The 24,039-nt window shown below is 32.4% G+C and overlaps 1 protein-coding gene across 8 annotated transcripts in view; it reads right to left on the bottom strand.

Annotated features, from left to right (window-relative positions):
• Nucleotides 1-24,039, bottom strand: part of GRIK2 (glutamate ionotropic receptor kainate type subunit 2) — a 735,871-nt gene that overhangs the window by 111,628 nt on the left and 600,204 nt on the right. For 5 of the 8 annotated variants that reach the window (XM_027551329.1, XM_027551330.1, XM_027551332.1 and 2 more), the window contains 2 exons: nucleotides 14,247-14,365; nucleotides 10,424-10,641 (listed from right to left, as the gene is read on the bottom strand). In XM_027551329.1, coding sequence (XP_027407130.1) covers nucleotides 10,424-10,641; nucleotides 14,247-14,365 — 337 coding nt within the window. Of the gene's footprint in view, nucleotides 1-10,423; nucleotides 10,642-14,246; nucleotides 14,366-24,039 lie in introns of those variants that run through there. The other 3 variants (XM_027551337.1, XM_027551334.1, XM_027551335.1) reach the window with 3 other exon arrangements.

Genomic DNA, 24,039 nt, shown 5'->3' on the forward strand with positions numbered 1-24,039 from the left:
TACTCCACTAGTATAGGCTAATAACAATCAAAAGCATTATTCAAATGCTGTCAGGAAATATAAAAGTACAATTTATCGCCAACCCTGTTAACATTTCCTACCAAAACAGATTTCATATGGAAACTGGTTATAAGAAAAATAAATTATGTAATCATCAATAATTTAACTTCAATTAAGCTGGCATGTTTTATTCCTAAATAACTCATTCATTCAAATATGTTTGCACATATACACATACATTCACTCATCAGAAGTGTTCTTTATTTATTACTATTAAAGAATTTCTCTGAATATTTGAGTCCAATAAGAGTGCTCACCAGTAAGCATTAGAGATTTTAACAATTGTAGACACTGCCAGGATCATTAATATTAAAGAAAAAAAATGAGTTGACTAAGACATTTAATAGTAATGTTTAATCCAGTTTTATTTTTAAAACAATATTTTTAGGACACTATTATTCAGCTTGCAGTTACCAATGCCTATTAACAAGTTCTGAAGTTTATTTTGTCCTTTTTTTCCAATCTATGTGTGGGTTAAGCAGAAGGATATAAAAAACTAGGAATGAGTTATGACTTCTTTACTCTTTGTGAATATGCATGATAATTGAGTATCAGATCACTGAGTGTCAGAATGACTCAAAACCATACATTATGCTTGCTTCCAAAGGGGAATAACCATTGGCAGCAGCATTAATAGTAAACTTCATTTTACTTTATGATATAATGAAAGGACTAACTTAACAATCATGTGATGTCTTAAATCAGCTCTTAATGTCAAAGAACAAAGTGATATTACTGTTATTCAGACTTTGGGAAAGGAATAAGGTACAAATGAACAAAAGAAAATTCAGCTGACCAAAAATTCTAATTAGTGTAAATTCCATTTGCAGGGAAAGAACAGCTTCTCTCCAAAGAGACATTACAGTGCATGCAAAATCAAGAACATTAACTGCCAGAGATATTCTGGATTTAGTAGAGGTTTCAGTGTTGTCACTCTAATTAACAGACAATCCAGAGGACTAGAATAATATGTCTTTTATGATATTTTAAAGTTGGATGCCCCCCAAAAAACCCATAAAAAAGTAAGCATGATTAATAGATCTTAGCCTCAATGCCAATAAATGTAATTTCCTAAAAAAATTTACATAACAGAGTCTGGATTTTTTGTTCATACATTTGTTTTCAAATCATTCTTGTATATGGTTATGTATGTATATGAAATCATCACTTTATTTTTAAGAAATAAAACATGATAGGTTTTTTTATATTTATCTCAAGCCTAGTTTTTCTGTGTCCAGAAATGCGTCTTTCTTGAATTTCTTTCAAATTTTTGCCTAACCAGTGGCTATAAACTCTTACAGTGACAACTATTATCCATTATCCAGCACTTGACATGTCAGCTCGACATCACTATATTAACTGATTTTCAAGTTTTTTCATTCCCTGGGGGGGCCTCTCTCCTACGATTGATGAGGTACAAGGCAGTGTTTGAGCTGCCATCCTGACCTCACAAACAGCAAGAGTCGTCCCTGCACAGAGCAGAGAAGGGAAGGCAAAGGAGAGAGAGAACCACAGCTATCCTGGAATAACAGGAGATCCACATACTTGCTTTCCAAGGCAATTAAAATATTGTTTCTCAAACTTTACACTTCAGTGGAATACATGACTTGTTTCTTTCATTCAAGTGCTGCAAGTCTTCATTGGTACATATTGAAACTGTAACAATTAGAGACTAAATTTTTGTCTCTGATATTTCACAGAAGCTAGAATAAAAGTGGCCGCTCCTTCCAAGTTTAAATACATTGAAACTCTAATCACTTATAATTCCCAGAATGGTGTTATGGCTTACTTTTTAACTACTGAATTCACTCTGGCAGAACTTGGGTAATAAAAACCATCATATTCTAATTTTCAGACAGCTTGATAGAACCTCTCTTCTTAGTATAGATAAAGTGTAATGGAGCACTTTCTTTCCCATAGGAAAGTCTTTGACTCATATGCTCTGATGCCAGCTAGCCTTCACATCTGCTGTTTCACAATTGATAGCTGTAACTTGGCATGCTAAACTAGTGTCTGATGAACCAGCTTTCCTCAAAGGCACCATTTTATTTCTTGCAATGGGAACATAGTAAAATGGTGTTGGTTTTCTGTAGGCCTTATGCAAATCCCTGTAATAAACATAGGATCGGGCCTCACATACAATAAATTGTGTGTTAGATGAGGATGGGGGAAGGAGACAACCTCTTTGGGTAAAAATCACTTCTTTATTCTGCCAATAAATTAAATGCATCATAAAGACTTGGTTTAAATATTTCAAACTTGACTAATTAATATCAAAGCCATACTAGACACTGAAAAGAATACAAAAACACTTCAAAAATACCAAATGTATAATATTAAACAAAATATTAGCATTTAAACTAATGTGATCCATTACCTATAATCAATATCTTGATATCATTAATAGAGAAAAAAGTAATTTTGGAGAGTCAGAGAAATAATATGGCTACAAAAATCTGTGTTGAGTTTTTTTTTTCCTAGAAAAAAGTATCTGATGAAAAATACATCAACATGAAGAAATGAACATTTCAGTAATAGTATTAATCACTAATCTAAACTGACTACTCAGATATGCTGGTCTTCAATCATACAAAACTTCTAAGTTTTGTTTCACTCTTCTAAGCTTGTAGAAAAAAATTCAAAGTAAACTAAATTATCCCCAAAGTTGAATACCCTAAGTAAACAAAAAATTTAAAATGAAGTCTCTATTTATTCTGAATAATCACAGAGTAATTGCCCAGGTAGGACTTGCAAGCAAGTTATCAAGAATAGATTTCGGCCAAGATTTAAACTATCTGGTTTTCCCATTTCCCAAGATAAAGCAGAATGTCAGGTTTGAGAAACATTTTGCTTCAGTTTAGATCCATAGGGGGATACTGAAGAATTATAGTGACACAAAGGAAGACTTCAATTTTAATTATGTAATAATTTATTCCCATCCATTAATGTAGGTACATTTTTTTTCCACAAGGAAAGGAGTGACAGTGGCTCACCAAATATTATAGAATTGTACAATAAGCTCAGGCAAGAAAACTGCATGAGCCTAAATTTCAAATGGTTCAGGTTGGGAAGTTCCCCTGGGGGAGGGACTGACAACCCACTCCAGTATTCTTGCCTGGAGAATCCCATGCACAGAGGAGTCTGGTGGGCTGTAGCCCATAGTGTCAATAAAGAGTCAGACACAACTGAGCAGGCACACACACAGTGTGAAGTATTTCATCTCTTCTTAATCTCCTCCCCATTCGGAAAACAGAAAAGTCGCATGTATTAACACAGTCCTTTCAAGACTCTAGTATGCCCTGTTATAGGTCTCTTCTTTAATTGCCCCTCCATCCCCACCTTGACAGAAGAAACTGCAATAAAGGTCTATAAAAGAAAGGTGAATATATTCACTGCTCAGTTCCCATAAGACATATGCTTTCTCAACTTGTTAGGGACACAAACAAAAATCAGGATTTACCCCCACCATATTTCTTTGAGCAAGGAGAAAGTTCTAACCTTCTTCATCCAGCTACAAGACAGTTCTTATGCACACCTATCAAGAGCCTCCAGGAATTGTGTCAAAAGTGAAGATGTAATTATACTATTTATTCTCAGCAAACCTGTTGAAAAAGGCTTTAAACAGAATTCAAGTAAATAATCTAAAAGAAGTAAGAATGTGGTCAGCAGAATTACCATTTCATGCCTTTGTCTGATATTTTGCAATGTCTGAGTTGCAGAAGAGAAAAATGCCAACTGTAAAATGAAAGAAGTAGAAGTGGATGCAATTAGTTAATAACAAGTATTACCAATAAACAAGGGGCTATTTAAATATCAAATTAACTCTTTCTGCACATTAGAATCACCAGTGGAGGTTATAAAAAAGATGCCCAGGATCCTGCCTCAAGGAAGTTTAATCACTTGGCTTGGAAAGAAGTGCTCTTTGAAAGCTCCCCAAGTGATTCTAATGTTCTAATGTGCAGATAGGTTGAGACTAATGATGTACACGAATGGATATTTTAAAGATGTTTACAACTTAGAGGATTGTATATCCAATAGAACAAAATAGTGACACTATCCTTTGTAAAAGAAAAATTGATAAGAAAACCAAGACTATTATTCATCAATGATATGATTGTCACAGACAAGACCATATTTCCATATGCTATGCATGTGATTTAGTCCTATAGTTTGCCATATTTTCTAGGACTTCATTAGATAAAAAAATAGCCCCATGATTTAAAGTAGTGCTTTAACTGGGGGTTCTAATAAAGTAGTCAGTATGACTAACTTTACTGGGCTATGGTCTAGAACAGGGGTCCCCAAACTCTCGGATCTAATGTCTGATCATCTGATGTGGAGTTGATATAATAATAATAGAAATAAAGTGTACAGTAAATGTAATGTGCTTGAATCATCCTGAAAATATCCAGACACCCCAGTCCGTGGAAAAATTGTCTTTTGTGAAACTGGTCTCTGGTGTCAAAAAAAGTTGGGGACTGCTGGTCTAGAATTTTTGATGCATACATAGGGAGGCATACTCTTATCAATGAGTCAAACATTTTTATCACAAAATTTGCTGCCAATATAACTATTCTCATATTAATATTTTATCTTTAAATTATTTTATAGTTATAGAGAAAATATTTCCCATGTGACACAGAAAAATAACATTTGAGACCTTTTTTGCTAGGAGGAGAAAGGGGGCTATCATTACTAAGCATAAATTGATTCCAAGTAGGTTAAATTAACTGTGAACAAAGCTGTATGCTGGTTAGTGATACATACCTAAATAAAGGGGGCAACCCTTAGATTGAGCAAATATTTAAGAAATAATCCCTGTACTTACTAAAGTACCATATGAATTTTCCAATTATTATATTGTCAAAGAATCCTTTCTGGATAATGGTATAAATCATTAGAATATATTAAATAGTAAATCTGGTACATAATGAAAATCATACTCAATTTCTATCCATGTGCAAATAATTATTGAACCTTTTTTTTGTGATCACCATGCTTAATTAAGAATTTGCCATATAAAATACAAAGTCATTAAAGAATAAGTTCTGGAGATATAATGTGAAGCATATGATTATAGTCAACAATACTGCATTATAAACTTCCAAGTTGCTAAGAAACTAGATCTTGATTGTTCTAACCACAAAAAGGAAATGATAATTATGATGTCACTAAGATGTTTTCTAATGCTATAGTAGTAACCATACTGCAATACATATGTCTCTCAAATCAATAGGTTTTTCACCATAAACTTACACAATGCTGCATGTTGATTATATAAAAATTAAAAATAAATAAAATAAATTCAAAACTAATGTTAAATACCTTTGCCACGTCCAAAAACTATTCTAGGTCAATTTCCTGAATATGCAAAATGGAAATTCCCAAGTATTTTACCATCAACTTATGGGGAAAATAAGCATTTATTTCAGAAAACACTTTTTGATCTAAAAAATAACTATAGATGCCATGTTAAGAATTTACTTTTCTAATGTATAAATCTCTTTATAGTAAATATATTATAATTCCATTAGCACCACTATTCTCAATAAAAATAACAGAATTTATGTTCTGCAGAAATTAAGATCTATGAATAGTATGCTTCTAAATCCATTTATTAAGTGCATGCAGTAAACTGTCAACTTTTTACATTCTATCCCTTGACTCAGAAACTACTTATGTTCTTTTGGCATTTAAGAAGCAAAAATCAGTCAAGCTTTCAGAAAATCATTACAGGCATGCCACACAAGCAATTCAGCCTTAAAAACCTGTACTGTCACCCCGGCATAATTTAATTTTAGAAGACCATTGAACTGATAAGCTCAGAATAAGTAGCAGACTATACAGAACATGCTATAGTTGTATCTGCCCCAATGGTTTAAGGCAAATGTTTTAGAAACTTAATATGATCAAACAGTTGAGGTCATGTGGGTTAGCCCAAATGACTAATGTATTTAGCTCTTTTGAGTAATGATGGTTATGCCATGATGTCTTTGGCTATTACTTTTATTGTCAATATTATGAGTTCCTTGGTTATTGGTTTCATAATTAATAAGTCACTTAACCTCTCCATGGCCCAGTTTCCTCATCTGTTAAATGAGCATAATGATAATTGCTTCCTACCTTGATAGGGGTTGCTGGCAAGATTAATGAGTTGGCATTTAGAATGTACTTTGAATTCTTCTAAAGAGGGAAACTATGCATAAAAAAATGAAACTAAATAATATCTTCTTTTTTACTAAGTAACAAAAGATAAAACTACCCTCCCCAGATGGATTAATCCATTTGCTTGCATTCCTAACTCTGTAACCTTCATACACTCTTGAATAAATTGATTTTTTAACCTAAGGTTAAAATGAAAATACTATGGAGGGCTACATATTTTGAAGAAACCTTTCCAACTCTCTACAGAATAGAAAATTTTTCAAAGTAAACGCATATTCTAAACATAGCTAAAATCCTTCATCACAGGTGTTGCATCAATGAATGCAATATTCATTGTTCCAAAAGATAACTGTACAGAATTTGGTTAAAAAAAAGTGAGTTGTGCCGTAAAGGAAACCTAACTATGTAACACTGATAGTAGATGGTGGAGTTAGGAATTAAGCTCAGGTTTCTCTGATTCCAGTTTCCTTCCCTCTTAACTATTCTAAATTGTAGAATATAGGTTCAGAAGTATTAAGTGATTTACATTAGATATTTGATACTACTTAAATGTTCTTTCAACATACGGCAGAATTTATTAAATAACTATAAAAGAGGACATGTATTTCCTGTGATATCTTTAGGAAAGACAGACTATATTAGTGTATGTAACAAAACCAGAGATTTCAGGGAGACCAAACCCAGAGAGAAAATTTCAGAAATTGAAAAACCCGAGTCACGAGTTGCACAGAAATGTGATTTCAGCATCATTTGTAAAACACATGATTCACTTTGAAAATCTAGGGATTCTCAAAAGAGATCATAATACCTACCGGCTATAGCCGAGTTATTTTTGAGCTGATAATCTACATGTACTCATTCTCCTAATCTTTATACTTCAAGGAGAAAAGCATTTGCTAGTTGCTTGGTAACATTCTGTACTGTGTTGGGGTGAGGTTTCAGTTTGGCTGCACCAAGTTCCTAGATTCTGAGAAGAATGGTTTGACTCCTACTTTATTGTTTTTCAATAAGATCCCTGGGCCCTCAGCTATTTTATTATCTAAATATGACTGTGAACATATTGACGATGTCATATAGCTTTCTATTGTTTTACATGAGATTACAATGAAGAACCACCGTCTGCTCAGTTTTGAATTATTTTCCCAGTCATTGCTTTACATTTATCCCTGGAGAGAATATGTGTGGCATGTAATGGATATAGGGGAAATGAATGAAATCTTCTTGACAACAGTATACATGTAAGGTCAATGAACAAAGTCAGGCATGTTCTTTGGAAAAAGAATTATTCAGTGCTGTAGAATGACTGTGTAACTCTGTTTCTGCAATACTGAACACTCACCCCTCCTTTAAGCCCAGATATCTTAAGCCAGCTCTTGCTTGTAGTAATACATTTTTACCATTCTTTAAAATAATTTTTGGAACTGAGCTGTTCCAGAACAATTAGCTAACAGCAGGGTCTTATTCAATTAGTAAAAACAGGATGGAAATTCCTTTAGAAAGTCAATGCCTTAAGGGTGCTTCCTAGAGTGTTTGTATGCATTGCTGTTAATTAAGAAATAAAATAATGGTATCAGATGTAAATTGACTATACACAATAGTCTCTGATTCATTGTAGAATTTCAAAATGAGTGTGCAATTGCTTAAATTCCAGATTGGTAGGGATTTTTTTTTTTTTTAATTCATACTAATAGCTGGTATAGAAAGTGAAAGTGTTCATCTCTCAGCCATGTCCAACTCTTTGGGACATCCTGGACTGTATCCCGCCAGGTTCTTCTGTCCATGGAGTTCTCCTGGCAAGAATATTGAGTGGGTTGCCATTCCCTTTTCCAGGGGATGTTTCCAACCCAGGGATCGAACCTGGGTCTCTGGCATTGCAGACACCAGGAAAGGAGCTTTCATATGAAAAAAAATTCATACCAATAGCTAGTATAAGCATATAGTTTAACAAGCCAAAATATGTAGCTGAAATTAGTATCATTTAGGGATACACTAAAATAACTAAAGAAAAATCAACATTTACTAAATACTGTATCCTTTTAAATTTTAATGCCTTTTCAAGTTTCAACAGTAAGATGTCAGCATGTGATAAAACTATCAACATAATTGTCACCTTAGTGATTATCACTGTATGGTTTTTATTGTGACTACTGCACATTCCCAAAGGCTTCAATTTTACAGAAAGAAAGTCTGTGCTGCTAGAAACAGAAAGTTGTTTCACATCAATTTTCTCTGGGTGCTAGAGGCACTCCCATGTATGAGAAAAGAAAACTAGAGATGAAAGACTAAGAAGAAAACTGAAAAGCAAAGAAACGTGAAGTTAGGTAAAATGACACTGCAAGAGAGCAACTAAACTAAAACAACAACAGCAGCAACAAAAAGCATAGCAGAAGACTAGAAAGATTGTAAAGAAAAGAAATGGAGAAATAAGCTCAAAGATGGGGAAAAGGTGAAAATTTTCAGTGATTTTTCCAGAGGTGTATCTTGCTATAATACACAAGAGCTTTGAAACGTGATATATGAGCAATCTAGAAAATAAAAACAAAATTTGAAGTATTTGTGAGGCTAAAATAATTACTTCTGGTATCAGACCACTTGCATTAGTACTTATATTCATTATTGTACAAACTCAACTTCAAAAGTCCCTCGAATACTGTGATAATTTAAATGCACCACATATTCACTCTCTACAAAGTTACTAACACTGATGATATACATTTATAATTTTAAATAGCTAGTCTCTTTTTTCATTAAAAAAGGTTTTTTAAATAAAAAAAACAATATTAATATGTAATACTCAATTGGGAAAAATGATCAATTGCAATTAACATAATCAAATAGCACCATATTGATCTCAATGACTTGCTCATACTTGATTATTCAATAAATTTAATTAAATGATAATAATTTTCCAATTAAATGTAAAATATGCATCCAATCTTTAAGCTAGCCATTAAAAATATTCTCTTTGAAAGCAATTTAATTTTAAGAATTATGTGTATTTGACTAAAACATTCAATCAATCTCATTCTTTAGGCATTTGGTGATCTCCAGAACCCCCCCCAAAAGCTGATTTAATTTGGTAAGAATTTTCACAAAGAAAATTATATAATTATTTGGCAAGTTAACTCATATTAAATCCTGTTATATGATCACTGATCCCATCTCCAACAAACTATAAATTTCTTAAAAGTGAGAATTAGATATCATTTGCTCTAGAATACCCAATGTATAGCACAGTTTCTGGTACTTGGTAGGTGCTTCCTGGAGGTTTGTTGAAATAATTTATTTTATAGCTTGAGTCAGTTATTTTTTAAAGAGAAAAACAATCTACCACTTCTGCACACTTGAACTGCCAATTGCATTTGTGTGAACAATGACGGAAACTACCAAGGCTTAAAAATTTGCTAAATTACAAACAATATAAAAATAGTAAAATAGAAAATAAATTATGACATGATACTGATTCCCTAAAGTGGAATCTCCTCATTGGCTCTACTCTGACCCAATGAGATCAGTGGAAGTAAGGAGACAATCTGAATATTAAAGAGGAGGACAAGATGCTATGCGCCTGGAATTTGGTGCCACCATAATTTCCATTAAATGTTTAACAGACTTCCCCACTGGAAACCACTGCATGCCAATGGGGTAGCCCATTTTGAGATTCTTCGCCTTCCAGAATATTAGATGGATGATTGTCCAGCGAAAAGGAACTGTTTGTGCTTATTTTCCTTGTTTTTCTGTAGGCTCTCAACAAGTAAAACCTGTTTCATCTTAACAGAAAGAAATGCCTATATGGAAAACATTCTTACATATAATCATTTTATTCTTCTGGAATATCCACACCTTGTAGAGTCTGAATCTCCCACTATTCAATTTTCAGTAGATATAGTACTTTGTCTAGTTACATTCAATGACAAAACCTTGGTGGGGAAAATAATGTTACTTCTGAACAGATTTTCCTCCAAACAAAGATGAAATACTTATAAAGCAACAACTCCTTGCCATTTGCAAGTATTAAAATTATTTGCCTTGATGACCATATATTTAGTTGAATATGTCTCCAACCCATGAGAAATATGCTATTGATTATTCTCTACAAATAACAACGTTCCTATGCTCTTACATTCATTAACAAGAAAAGGTTTGTTTGTGTTCTATCATTTTAATACATAAATTTTAGATAACCAGTAGGACTTACCTTGAAAAAAGTCATGGTTGCACCATCCTCTACTGCTCCATACTCTATCTTGGTTTGTTTAGCTAAATCATCAGCAGAGTCAATAGGGGATTCCATGCGCTCCACTGTCAGAAAGGCGGCTAAGTTAGCAGTATACGAAGAAATGATGATAAGTGTGAAAAACCACCAAATGCCTCCCACTATCCTGGTGGAGAGCGCTTTGGGCATGAGCTCAGAACCTAACAAAGATTGGGGGGAAAAGGTAAGACGAATACAGAGAATTTGATCAGCAGTCAGGTACTTTTGGTCACAGTGGAAGAATGGAATCACTGTGTAATAAAAGCTTAAATCATAGATTTACATATCACTTTAGTAAGCAAGGAACAACCCCGTGGGAGAGCAGAGGCTAATTTCAGATAGCATGTCTCTTAGGACATCTGTGTTTACATATAGTGACAGGAGACTGGAGCTCTACCTGAGACAGTACAAAATAAGAATCACATATTAATGACTGGATAGCCTTTATAAAAATAGCATTAGAATGGAGAATATCTCTCCTGTTTATAAACTACTGTTATAGATTATCACATTCTTGTTAGTTAAGTAGGTTTTAGAAGAAATGATTTAATGTACATTTTGATCCATTTCTTAACAAGCTTTATTTATGAGAAGTTTCATTATTCATGTATATGAAGCTCAAAAATCTTGTCTATACTGCCATTTTAAAAAGTAATGTACGAAAACAATTTCAGTTATCCACATTTTTTGAGCCAGGGGGCTTCAGTCCAGTTTTTATTTTAAAATAGGTAGTAAACTATTTTTTTATGCATAAACAAACGTCTCCTGTCACTATAGTTAGCTTCAGTGAGGGAAATCAGAATAAGAATAAATAGTTAAATTGGCATAAATTTATTTTTACACACATATACAAATTTCATAGTTATAGTACAATATGTGGCTGGAGTTGCCTGCTCATGGTATTAATAAGAGAATGAGATCTGATCATTACATATTGCTTTTGATTATTATTAATTTTAATTAATTTAGATTATACATTAAAATTCTAACACTTTTTAAGTTGAGTCTATTAGTTTTACCATGTTATTTATAGCCTTAATATGTAAATGTATAAATATCAGCATGTATAACTTTTTAATAAGAAAAGTATACAAAATTTATGTATATATATTACTATTTACCCTTCATCATTTTGAACCTATAATCAAGAAAGCACTGTCTACAAATAAATTAATTTTAATAAGGTTTGAGTAAAATGGAATGAAGCAAAGATGGACTCCATGTTTTATATATTTTTAAATATAATAATGAATCCAGTAAGATAACATATCTCTATATGCATTAAACATACAACAAATTATTCATGCTAACATTGAAAAGAAGTGGTATCATGACTTGGTTCTAGCAAAACAGCCCATCTTATACTGCAGTTCATCTTACCCTTCCAATTTCAAACAAACAAACAACATTTTAGAAAGCAGACAGACTTGGACATGACAGCCAACTCCAGCTCCAGACTCTTGCCTACCACTCTGTAAGAAAAGCAAAACAAAATAAAACAGAAAAGTACCTTTCTGATGTAGTTGCTCCTAGGCCCTGTCAGACACACACTTGGACACTGAAACACTAAAATATTCCCACCATGATCAGCAGCTTTGGCTGCCCAGTCTACCATTTCTTTTCTTTTTTTTTTTTGAACAACACCACCAATAAAGTCAAACAAGACTGGGAAAGAAAAGAACAGTGGAGACATTCGACAAAAATGGCCCAATTACCACAAGTTCATATCTTACCCAAGGACTTAAAGTGAATACCTCTTAGGCTAGTGAATCAGAGCCTGGTTAGGGGCTGACTGTCATGTACTCAAGGTAACGTCATGTCCAGCACTATATCCCACTAATTCCTGGGGAGCTGGGCATCAGCCAGAATAGTATGGGTTCCTCTTTCATGTATCCACCAGCAGTGAAGTAGTTATGTGACAAAGCAAATGTACATTTGAATTTTTCATTGCTTGGATTGCTTGTCATCATTTTTAGAGATATTAGATATAATTTTATTTCTTATTGCTAGATTTTATAAATATCAAGTTATCTCACCAATATTGAAATTCAAAAATATCCAAATATTTTATAAATTATACATAAAATTAATATCCTATTTTTCAAAGTGGTAGGAAAAATAATTTTAAAAACTTTATTATGGTTAGATCTTTACTATGAGAATAATTCGTTCCAGGCTATCAAAGTTAGTTATTAGCAGGTTACTAGCAATGTGCCTGGGTAAATCACATAATCCAGTGCTACTTGGAAGAGATTTCTGTCTCATGTGATTTATTTTTATTCACTTTTATATTTTTTAAAATAACTCCAATATTATCTTCCAACTGTAAATAAATTAAGGGGAAAAAAAAGCCACTGAATCCAAAATGTAGGAAAGGGCAAATACAGTTATTGATTATTCATTTTATTTGGAAAGAGATGCCACACACTTAATTAGTTTATGTAAGAGTTCTCTGAACTTTCAAGTTTCAGATTTAAATACGTATATATCTGGATGTTCATATTTTTAAAAGCAAAAATTATCTAATTAGTAGGACTGCTTGCAACATGAATTTAAGTTAATTTTTTCCTTTTAATATGCAATATTTACTTTTAGTTTAGGAAGTAGTTTATAAATGAAACAGTCAGAAATAATGGATTTATGCATAATATTAAACATGCAAAAGGAAAGTATCTATTTTATTAACAACAGTTTATAATTCAACAATGAATTTTCTCTTCTTCAGTGCTGTAATGCAATTGCCAAGTGAATTTCTTCAATGTGGATCATAAATACACCAGTAAAATTTAAGGTAAACCCTTATATGGGTGTAGTAACCCTTATAAATAAGTATGTTTTCTTTCCTTAATCCAGTCACTGTCAGTTGTTAAAGGGCATTTTGATTTATTTACAAAATTTTAAAACTTAAAAATATTACATTTTAAATGCATAAAATAGTCTGGTTTTGAAATCTTTTATATTGAGTAGTAGATCTGACATATTAATTTACTGAACTTTATATAAATATTAAAAGATTAATAAAAGAAATCACAGCAGCAAAAATAAAAAAATCAGCTTGGGAGAACTGAGACTAAAATAATAAATTCATAATTATAAATATACCATTAAAACATATTGCATGTATTATGTCATTTTCTAAGAAAGGTAGCCTTTACTTTTAACATTAATATTATAATTTTTAAATAATTATAAGAGTATTTTTGCATGCACTTCTGAGCATGCAATACTTTATATTCTTATATACTATCAGATGCAGCTAATATTTTACTTGTAAAGGTAACTCTAAATGGTTAAATATTTTATTTTTACAAATTTATATGCAGTAGATTTACTAATCATGCAATACAAAGGCATCTAATCATCAAGAATTGATAGGAAAGGGAATTTTTTACATCAAAATGAAACAGGAAACAGGAGCAATACACTGTATTCTTGTCTCAAGAAGATGCAGTCTTAGTGGTGCTTTAAACACAGCTTCTAGCTAATGGATCAGGTTAGCTTGGTTATCTATGAGATAATGTATCTACTATAGGTTAAGAAAGTTAGATGATATACTTTATGTGCAATTGCAAAAGCTAATTATTTTCTCAGAATCTCCCTTGGATGGGATTTGAGAATGCCTAAATGCATCAGATAGATGGAGAAGCTGGATTATGGTTACATGCAGAGAGGCACCCATGCAAGCGACTTGTGCCAGCGAGAGCTGTCACCCCCAGCAAAGAGTGGGACATGGTGCCCAAGGGAAATAGCAGGCTGAATCGTATACCTTGCTGCATGAGAGCTCCAACTCCAAACCAGAAACTATTTAGCAAGGTGAAATTGTTTTCCACCACGTCTGAGTCAGGGTTGCAAGGGTGTGGGTTATACCACTCATAGGGACTAAACCTGTGGTAATTGACAGAAGAAAAGAATATATTTAAATGGCAGTAAGAAGACATTCTATCCAGCATTTTTGCTGCAAAAGAAACAGAAAGACAGGTAAGATTAAGCAGAAACCAGAAATCAGCATTTTTATAGTACAATTTCATATTCATGACAGCAAATTCTAGTTTTTAAAGATACCTATCCTTATCAGCTGATTACATATTAAGATGACTAGTAGCATTTCTTTACCATATATGACATAAGAGAAAAATGTGTATCAGTAAACAAAGATTTTTAAGATGTAGGCTTATCAAGAGAAGGATTAACAAAATTTTTTTAAAAACTAGAAATTCATTAAAGAAGAAAAACAGGTATGAAATAAACATTTTTAAAACTGGAAAAATTGTTAAAGACAGGAGAAATGATACAAAATCACTTTGAGAATTTTTTATGTTATAATAGAAACTACCAAAGTGAAAGAGATTAAGTAATCAGTGAATAATTATTTTTCTTATAAGAATACAGTACCATGTATTTATATCTTTATGTGTGACAAACTCAAATCCAAACAGAAAACCAAATCAGAATGAACTACACTCTTATATATGCTTCTGACTTCATTATGTGTTTCAGAGAGGCTGGCTATATGCAAGATATCAAAGCAGTGTGAGAAGCAGGAATGCATATGGAGACTGGGTGTCCACATATTATTTGTTTTCAAATCTACAATTAATTTGAATCACTGCTTTAAGAAAAAGAAAATTAATCTAATTTTTGAGACCAATTATAGATGGTTTTAGAAATATAAACAAAATCTCTTAAAAAATTTAAATCAAGAACTTTATAAATTGTCATGTGTACACATAATTTATCCTAGTTATAATCCAGATATAATTTTCAATTAATGGTACTATCAAAAAATAAACTAACAAAATATTTTCCCTAATATCTCAAATTTTAAAGCCACTCTTTTACAAATCAAAATTAGTGTGCGTGCCCTTTATGAAAGCATTAAAAAATCTTGCATTCAATCAAAGTTACTTGAATAATGTATCTGTCACTTCAGAAAGCCCAATTTTCTTCACAATAATCTTTCTGACATATTAAAATTCAGAAGATCAAACAAACCATTTACATCCTCCTAATGCAATTTTTAGAACACCCTTGTTTTAATAGCCTATCCTTGACAAACGAAGGAATGTTTTGTTTGGTTCTCTAAGTTAAACTGACACACTGAACAGAAAGGTTGATTGGATAGTAATTAAACATTCTGATCTGATTTGTTATGTCTGACTGAAGTAGAACTAGCTTTGGTTGTAAACATTTTATTTTTATTTAAATGCCTTTATTACTTTTACCCTAGTAAAAATAGTTATATACATTTTTAAAAGTACTTCAAAGTATTAGAATGTTGGTCATCAAACTTTATCCAAGACTGTCTTTTAAAAAAAAAAAAATATTATTAATTTTCAATTAACTATCCATAAACAATTCGCTGTTCATCAGAAGAAAAGTGATCTAGTAATCAGATCACAGGCTCTGAAGCTGAACCATGCATCTCCATGGCCTTGGACAAGTTCTATAAACTCTATTTTTAAACAATAAATATTTTAAAATGTGACTTTGCCTGTAGATACATATTCTGACTCCTATTCTGATTCCTGGAAAATTAAACTTTTCTTTTCCTACTGTTGACAGTATATCAGCTATAAACACAAAGCTGGTCTGTAAAAGCTGAATTTAGTTTTTGTACATAACAAATCCTAAAAACATAACCACAGAGATTGAGCATGTAAAACCTGGCTAATCAAGATCTCTGATTTTTACACAGAATCCCATGAGCCCTTGAATTTTATAAGTGCTTCAAGGGATTCCATTCAATGGGGAGAGGGAGATGTAGTTTTGGGGGTTGCAGAAATGGAAGTATAAATATGGAGGATTTTGCCCTTCCTCTCCATATGTGTATGTATTTATACATGTACATATAAAAATATACATATATTTTTCATTCTGAGAAGGTAGGAAAGGAAGGAAGGAAGAGAGGGAAAGAGAAATGAGGGAGGAAAGTGGAAAGAGAAATGGAAAAAGTAGGGGGGAAAAATCTGGAAATACACTGGTTTCAAGAGACTAATAACTACCGCAGTGAGTGATTCTTATATAATTTAATTGAAAGAAAGGAAAAAATGTATGACAAACTAATACTTAAATTCAAATTATGTACACCTTTCACCTTCTCCACTCTGTCTGCTTTTTACTTTAGCATGAAGATCTCCAGTGGCCCCAAATGAGGTAGAATTAGCTTAACAAAAAATGCTATCTAACTTGAATTTGCAATTTATTCTTCATGGTGACACTCAGAAAGCTTTTCTTCTGTCTCCATTTGATGCAGTAACATTCTTCTAATGGTGTGATGTAAGTTATCCTTCAACACATACACACACACACACACACACACACACACACACACACACACACTTCACTGGCCTTCCACTGTCCTTTATCTGCTTATCTCCCTCACACTCAAGTCAACACAGCTCTGATTCTAGTTCCAGTGTGTTTTGTTTTTTTCCTAAACTGAATTACCTCTCCCATCTAAGATTAACTGCTAGCTTAACTCTTTCCTTTGTATTTCCAACAGATCTTGAGTCAATATGGATTAATATTTCTTCCTTCTAATTCTTCTGATTCACCATTTTTTAAAATTCTATTGACTTCCACACTTTTTTCTGCCCATCAGAAAAATTTCAATCACCTCAAATCTATATTTAACCCTAATCACTTCCTAGATCTAAAGTGAATTTCCAGTGGCCAGATAATTGACTTTTCAATGCTAATATGTTCAATACAAACCCACAATCTTTCTCCCTAATCCTTCCCTTTTATTGTCTTCTCCATTTCTGTCAATAGCATCACCTGCTGGCATTCCCAAATCAAGTTACAAAGGTCCTGCTCTTAGTCCTTAGTTTACTTATCCTGAACACTTTAGAGTAAACTTCAGTTCTTTACATTCCTTTTCTCCTAACACTGACCTCCAGACAGATGTCAATTTAAATCAGTCTACCTACAGAAAGACTTTCATTTCCTCCTCTCCTCCTTCCCTGTTTATTTCCTTTGGCATTAATGCCAGTTCAGGTTGTCAGATTCTGTAGCTATAGTTTCCGAGATGGTCTTTCCACCTTGCATTCCAAATTTAAAAGCTCTAAATATTGCTTCCCAGTTTATTATCATGTAGAATAATTTTTTAAATGATACAACCCTATTAAAAACAAAACTTCAATCATGTCTACAGCCTACATACAAAATACCAGACATTTAAGCATGGAATTTAAGATCCTCTGCATTGTGCTCCATAATACCATTCCAAGATTGTGTTCTACTGCTTTTTTTTCCTACTCGCCAGCCTCTGGCCACTTTCCCCCAAATCCTATATTGATTCTTACCCATTTCTTTGATCATCTTGTCCTTTAGCCTGTAATACCCTCTCTACTCCCTCCACTATTCAAACCCTATTCCCACCCTTCAACTCCAACTCACTGCCATCATTAAGTTTGACCTTTCCTGATCTTTTCTTGGAGTATCTAAGGTAGACACTGGTTCACTGTCCTGCCTGAGTTTTACTAGGGACATTGATGCCCTCCTAATGAAACTATACTTTCTTCCCTTGAAAGTAACTAAATAAGAGCCTTTGCAATATGAACAGACGTGATGTATATAACTTCTGAGAATTCTTTTTAAGGATATTTGCCTTGGACTTTCTTTGCCTTCTTCCTCTTTTAGGAAATGGTGATGACTACAGATTATTAGAAGCCCTGGCTTGAGGAAGACAGAGATGCCCCATGACCCTTATACTACACTCCTCTAGGCTGCACAGTAGGAGAAATAAATGCTTTCTGAATCAAGGCACTGTATTTTTGGCTATCTTTGTTAAAGAAGGTTCACCACTACTTGAATGACTCAAGTACTCTGCTCATTTTTACATATCTATAGTTCTAAAAGCTTCAAGTTACATTTATGATAGCCTGGTTTCTTCATTATAATTTAATATACATATCTCCCCTCTTTTATTAATTTGAATGAGTACATGCAAATGCAGTGTCTGATTAATCTTGTGTCTCCTACAATTTCTAGCACAAGGTGTTAAACCTAGTGGTCATCTAAAGCATGTTTGAATTATTCTGAAGATCTTTTTACCTCTCTTTCCTTTTCAATCTCAGGCTATACATCTAAAATTATAATCCTCCTATTTCTCTATACCTAATATCTCCTTCACCCTATGCTTCCATCTCTGTAAAAGTCTTTTTGAATGCATCATCTTTTTCCTTAAGACTATCACTTAATCATTCTGCAGCTTCTAATGAAATTCTCACTGAATGCCAGCCCTTTGATATCCTCTCTTTTAACTCTGTGATGTGTTCTTCTGATTATTTGCTCTCTGCTCCACTAACAGGAGATCCCTTTTGGCTAAATCATGGCTCTCAGATCTTTCCTCCCTCTTTAATGACTTAACACACTCACTGCTTGAACTCCTGTGCTGATAATTACAAAATCTTCTTAATTTATAGCCATAAATTTTCTCTCAAAGCATTTCCATCCATTTTTGTATATTCCAACTTTGGCAGCTCACCATTACCTTATACTTAAAATGCCTAAAACAAAACCCAAAAAATTCAACCATATTTTCCTTCACATTTTTTTTTAGCTCTATAATGATGCAGCACTTCTCTGAGTTGAGATTAAAAGCTTATTTCCATTTTATTTTAATCTATCTCCTTTCTTAAATACAAACAAATGTGATACACTTAAGCCGTATCAACTTTTGTTTTATAATGCCTCTTTGTTTTATTCCATCCATGCACTTTCATCTCAGTTCTGAGTAGATGGTTTTAGGACTCAGTTCCTACGTGTTTCCTATTTTCTCTATTTTGTTTTGCAAACTGTCTTCACGTTAAGTTTTGTACCGTGCAACTCCAGTTGTCTAGAACAAATCAATTCTATTAAATACTGAATCAGGTTTAACCTTCTATGCCTCTGAATTTCAATGTTCTATATAATACGACTCAATGTGTTTAACCTTATTCAAACTATTATGTAGACTGGCCAATTGTCTCACTGTCTTTGTATATCCTGTTCTTGTTAATAGAAAAATCCTCTTCCCTTCAGTCGATTCACTCAGCCGTGTGTCTGTGCTACTCCTTTCTGAAATTCCATAGTGCTTACTTTTCTCCCAAAGCCTAGTTATTTCAAATCTCTATATATTACATATTGCCTTGTGCTCTACTATTGGCATTTTGTATACTAATTTTGTATCAAAACTTCATGAGGCCTTTTAGATAGGCTGTTTATCAATATAACTATCATTATTAATATTTTATTTATTTTAAAATAAAATATTTTAAAATAAACAAAATATTTTTAGTGCCTAAAAATTGCCTAACAGAATGCCTACAGGATTGGTGACTATAAAACTTGAGTTTCAGCCACATGTATATTTTGTACTTGATGACATATTGCTAAATCTCTCTGAGCTGAAGATTTATTTCTAAAGAAGAGCAAAAAAAACTAAACTAAGTATGAGAGATAATATATGCAAAGCACTTTGCAGACTATACAGTGCTACAAAATGTTAACTAAAAGTGTATAATCTTTTAATGATTTCTTATTCTAGAGTCTTATATCAAAAATAATTTAGGTTATATATGAAATAATCTGCTCATTGAGGAAATACTTTTACCATATTATGCAAAATGCTAATTTAACATTTATTTGAACATCTTTTTATAGCAGAGGCAAATTTTACCACAACCAATATGGAGAACACAACTAATTTTTATATTACATATTATTTTGAACCAATGAGCTATATACTTTCACATATATGAATACTATTTTTGTGCTGCTTCTTTAAGCTGCAGTGACCTTTCTGCAAAGTGTCTCATTTATATTTCAGGATTTAAATTCAACTAAAGTTCATCATCATTGTTATAATAATCCTCAGCTTTCATCTGCATCATAAATTCAAAACAAATCTTTTTTGAAAATTCACCAGAAGTAACTGTGATATTATGAATTTTTTGCTCTTCTTTACTCTGCTTAATTATCTACTGAGACGGCAATTCTTCACCTCATTTTAAACTTGGGGTTAAACTGGTTGTAATAGGGGAATTAAACAATGTTCTAACTGAATTTTTTTTAAATAAAATAGACATAACCATTTCCAAAATCAAGTATAAATAAACATTCTAGCATGAAAATACAATGTTTTAGCACTATATACTATTTACATATTGACTATGCTTTTTTTTTTTTTCAGGGGCATATAATTAAACTGAGGATGTAATAACAAATGATCTTTTGATACTTTTCAGTTTAACACCCAAATAATTTGAAAATCTAAAATTTGGTATTCAAATCTTCAATATTACTTCTTTGATTAGTGGGGAAAATAGGCTATTTTAAATGATGGTCCAAGGATTGATACATTTTACTGAATAAAATGTAGAATTCTCAAGAGGACATAAAATTATCCTTTTGAATAAGAAAGGTTACAGAATCCAAATTTGTTCTCCTTTTTTTTTTTAAATAATCAAGTGACAGGTGATGCTGGATTGTTTAGACAAGAAATGAGAAGCAAGAAAATGCTATATAAAAAATCAATATACATTAAAACTGTTCATAGAATAACTATAGCCCATGTTTTCAGCAATAATTCTGAATTTTCCAAGAATCACCCCCCCACACACTTCAGCTATGTTCAGCTATTCACTGCACATAAATGATATAATTTATTGAAACATTTAAATGACATACTTGGTAAAAAGAGGTGATTAGGATAGGTTTGCACTAATACAGGTTAGCATGGAGCCACCAGTGTATTTGGTACTTACTTGAGAAGCAGAACATGGAAGTGGGTGTCATAACCATCCCCAGCATTAAAGCAAATAGCCATAAATGTGAGAATATTTCTAGAAATTGGATCTAAATGGACTGAGAGGTGCTAAGGTCACTCCATTTCTAGGAGTTGAAGGCACCATTAGTTTAATTCAGGAATGCCCTGAGGAGAGCTAGCTATAAGAGAGCCCATACTTGGGCAGAAAAGCAGATTATAATCCAGGAAAGGGATAAAGCATGTGTATTTATTGAAAGTATGCCATTTTGATGACATCTCCTGTGGGAGCAGGCATATGTGGGAACTTTTAAAGTCTCTGAAAAGCAAGGTAGCCTTGTAGTAGGAAGAGTTTAAAGCAAGGCACCAAAGAACCACTTGATTTACTTGAAATAAGTCAAGGTTAAATAAAACACTATTAGAAATGAAATATAGAATTAATAGCAATAATATCAGTTTGTGTCATACTTGCCAATTACAAAAACAAGCGCAGCTATATTCTGAACTGCCACAAATGACCAGAGAGAATGACAATGTTATTGTCATTATTATTATTAAAAGCTGAGATTTAGATAGATCAGGGATCTTCCCAAGATACAAAGAAGGCTAGAGTCAGATGTGCAATCAGGTCCCTTTTACCTCATTTTGCAGTGTCCAATCGTTATCATACCTCATCAAAAAGGAAAAGGGAATTCTTATGTTCTAATTCAGTTCCCTGTGATAGCAGTGAGAAACTGCTTGATTTTCGTTAGGGATAGAAAAAGACTTTTTATTTTATTACTTTTTAGCATACTTATATCTTGCACTCTGTAAAGTCAATTCTTGCACATTCAGAGCATTTAAAAATTAATATTTAGTTAATGGCTTGATATCACTGGAGTACAAAAAATATTTCCAAATTTTTCAACAAAAGATCACATTTTGATTAACAGAGGCATTAACTACTCTCTGATTTCTATTCAGAAATATTGAAGAAAGAATGTCAGTTTTTAAATTTGCCACCCAACTAAGCCTGATAATACACTATAAATGTTAAAATGTAATAATATGTGCATAAATATGAAATCCTTAAGTAAAGTTGAAATTCACCTAAATTTAAAGTACTTTTACAATACTATCTTTTCTCTATAATTTTACCATCACCACTTGAATTCTAGCTATTTTGAACACGAAATATAATATTGCTTGTCTTACACTGTCAGGGAAAGTTATATTTTTGAATCCATGAAAAAACACTAAAAACAGGAGCCTCAGCAATTTTTGTGAACCATCACAGTATCTTTGAGATGACATAAATCAAGTTAAGGGAATTTAATTTAGCATATTGGAAGAGGAAAAAAATGTTCTAGGGTAGATGCTTATTTTTCAAAATAATTTATTTTTAATTAACTTTGATTTTGGAAAAGAAAATGTCAAGAAGTAAACTTAAAATATTTTTGTGTGCATATTATCAATCATTATGGCATTATGATCAGATAATGCCATATGACTTTGGGAAAATACTGCATCCAACAGTGCTGTTAGGTTCTCTTTCTGACATCTGTAGAAAACACAGGGCTTCCTGACAAGAAACTTCTGTAAAAATGCACATGTCATCCTAAAATTCAACCTGTCCATTATCTTTTATGGTCCTGAAAGTCTAAGATAGAGACAGTTTCCTCAAACACTAACAGTTTTACTCCACAGCAAACAAAACAGCAGTATCTTAGTAGTAGGCTCCACCAACAATCAAAACTGATTCTGACCAATTGCTTAAAGGGCATGATCTACTTATATTCGAGGAGTATCATTTTACTTTCAGTTTTTTCTTTTTAATTTATTCAATTGCTTTTTGCTTTCTGAATCCTTACTACCAAATAGGCCACTTTAGGTGCATAATTAATTCTAAACACTATCTCTTGCCAGAAAAGTAGTTTTGTGATCATTCCAAATATATAGTTTATATAAACTAAATAATTTATTTTGACAAATACAGATGACTGATATTCTATAGCAGTTGATACTGTATATTTTATGTTGATAGCCATCAATAACAAACACATATCCTGAAATAGTTCTTATTATTCATTAAATTAAATTTGTTTTACTTGAAGTGACTGTGTGTGCATTGGATTATGAATCATACAAGCTCATACTGGAATATTTTAATTGTGCATACATTAAGGACTACAAGAATTGGTTTTTAAGGAAAAGACTTTCATGGTTATAGTTAATTTTAGTTACCTTCCAAATCATTAATGAGCAGGATATTAGTTAAGGCTGTATTGTGTTTTCAATGCTCAGATGTAAAAGGTTTCATAATGTAATATGATGTGGTGAGGGTTTGAAATTGGATGGAGTTACACTATGATTAAGAAAGAAATGAAAGGAACAAAACATTTGGAAATCATTATTACATAAACTAGGAGGTAATATGAGTGGGCAATTTAGAAAGATGATTTTAAAAAATAAACACAGTTCAACAAAATATACTTAGTTCAATTAAATATATCTTAAGGAGTAAGAATTAGCTGTTATTCTTATATTCATGATCACATTTGATAAAAGTAGATAAATTCTATTTTAGTATATTAGCCAGTTAGCACTGTGTCAGAGGATGCCCAAATAGAGTGATGATCAAAAAAAAAAAAAAAAATGAGAGCAATAACATGACTTCACACTCCAAACCAAAGTAACTTCCTTATTGCAAAAATTATAATGTCGAAGATTCTCTGTACAGTCATTATACTCCAGTCCTGTGCTCTATTCTTGGTATAATCCTATATTGACTTTAAATTAACTTGAACATCTATGTATCTGATTCTCAGTTAAA

This window comes from Bos indicus x Bos taurus, chromosome 9 (assembly GCF_003369695.1).
Source record: "Bos indicus x Bos taurus breed Angus x Brahman F1 hybrid chromosome 9, Bos_hybrid_MaternalHap_v2.0, whole genome shotgun sequence".
Classification (NCBI taxonomy): Eukaryota; Metazoa; Chordata; class Mammalia; order Artiodactyla; family Bovidae; genus Bos; species Bos indicus x Bos taurus.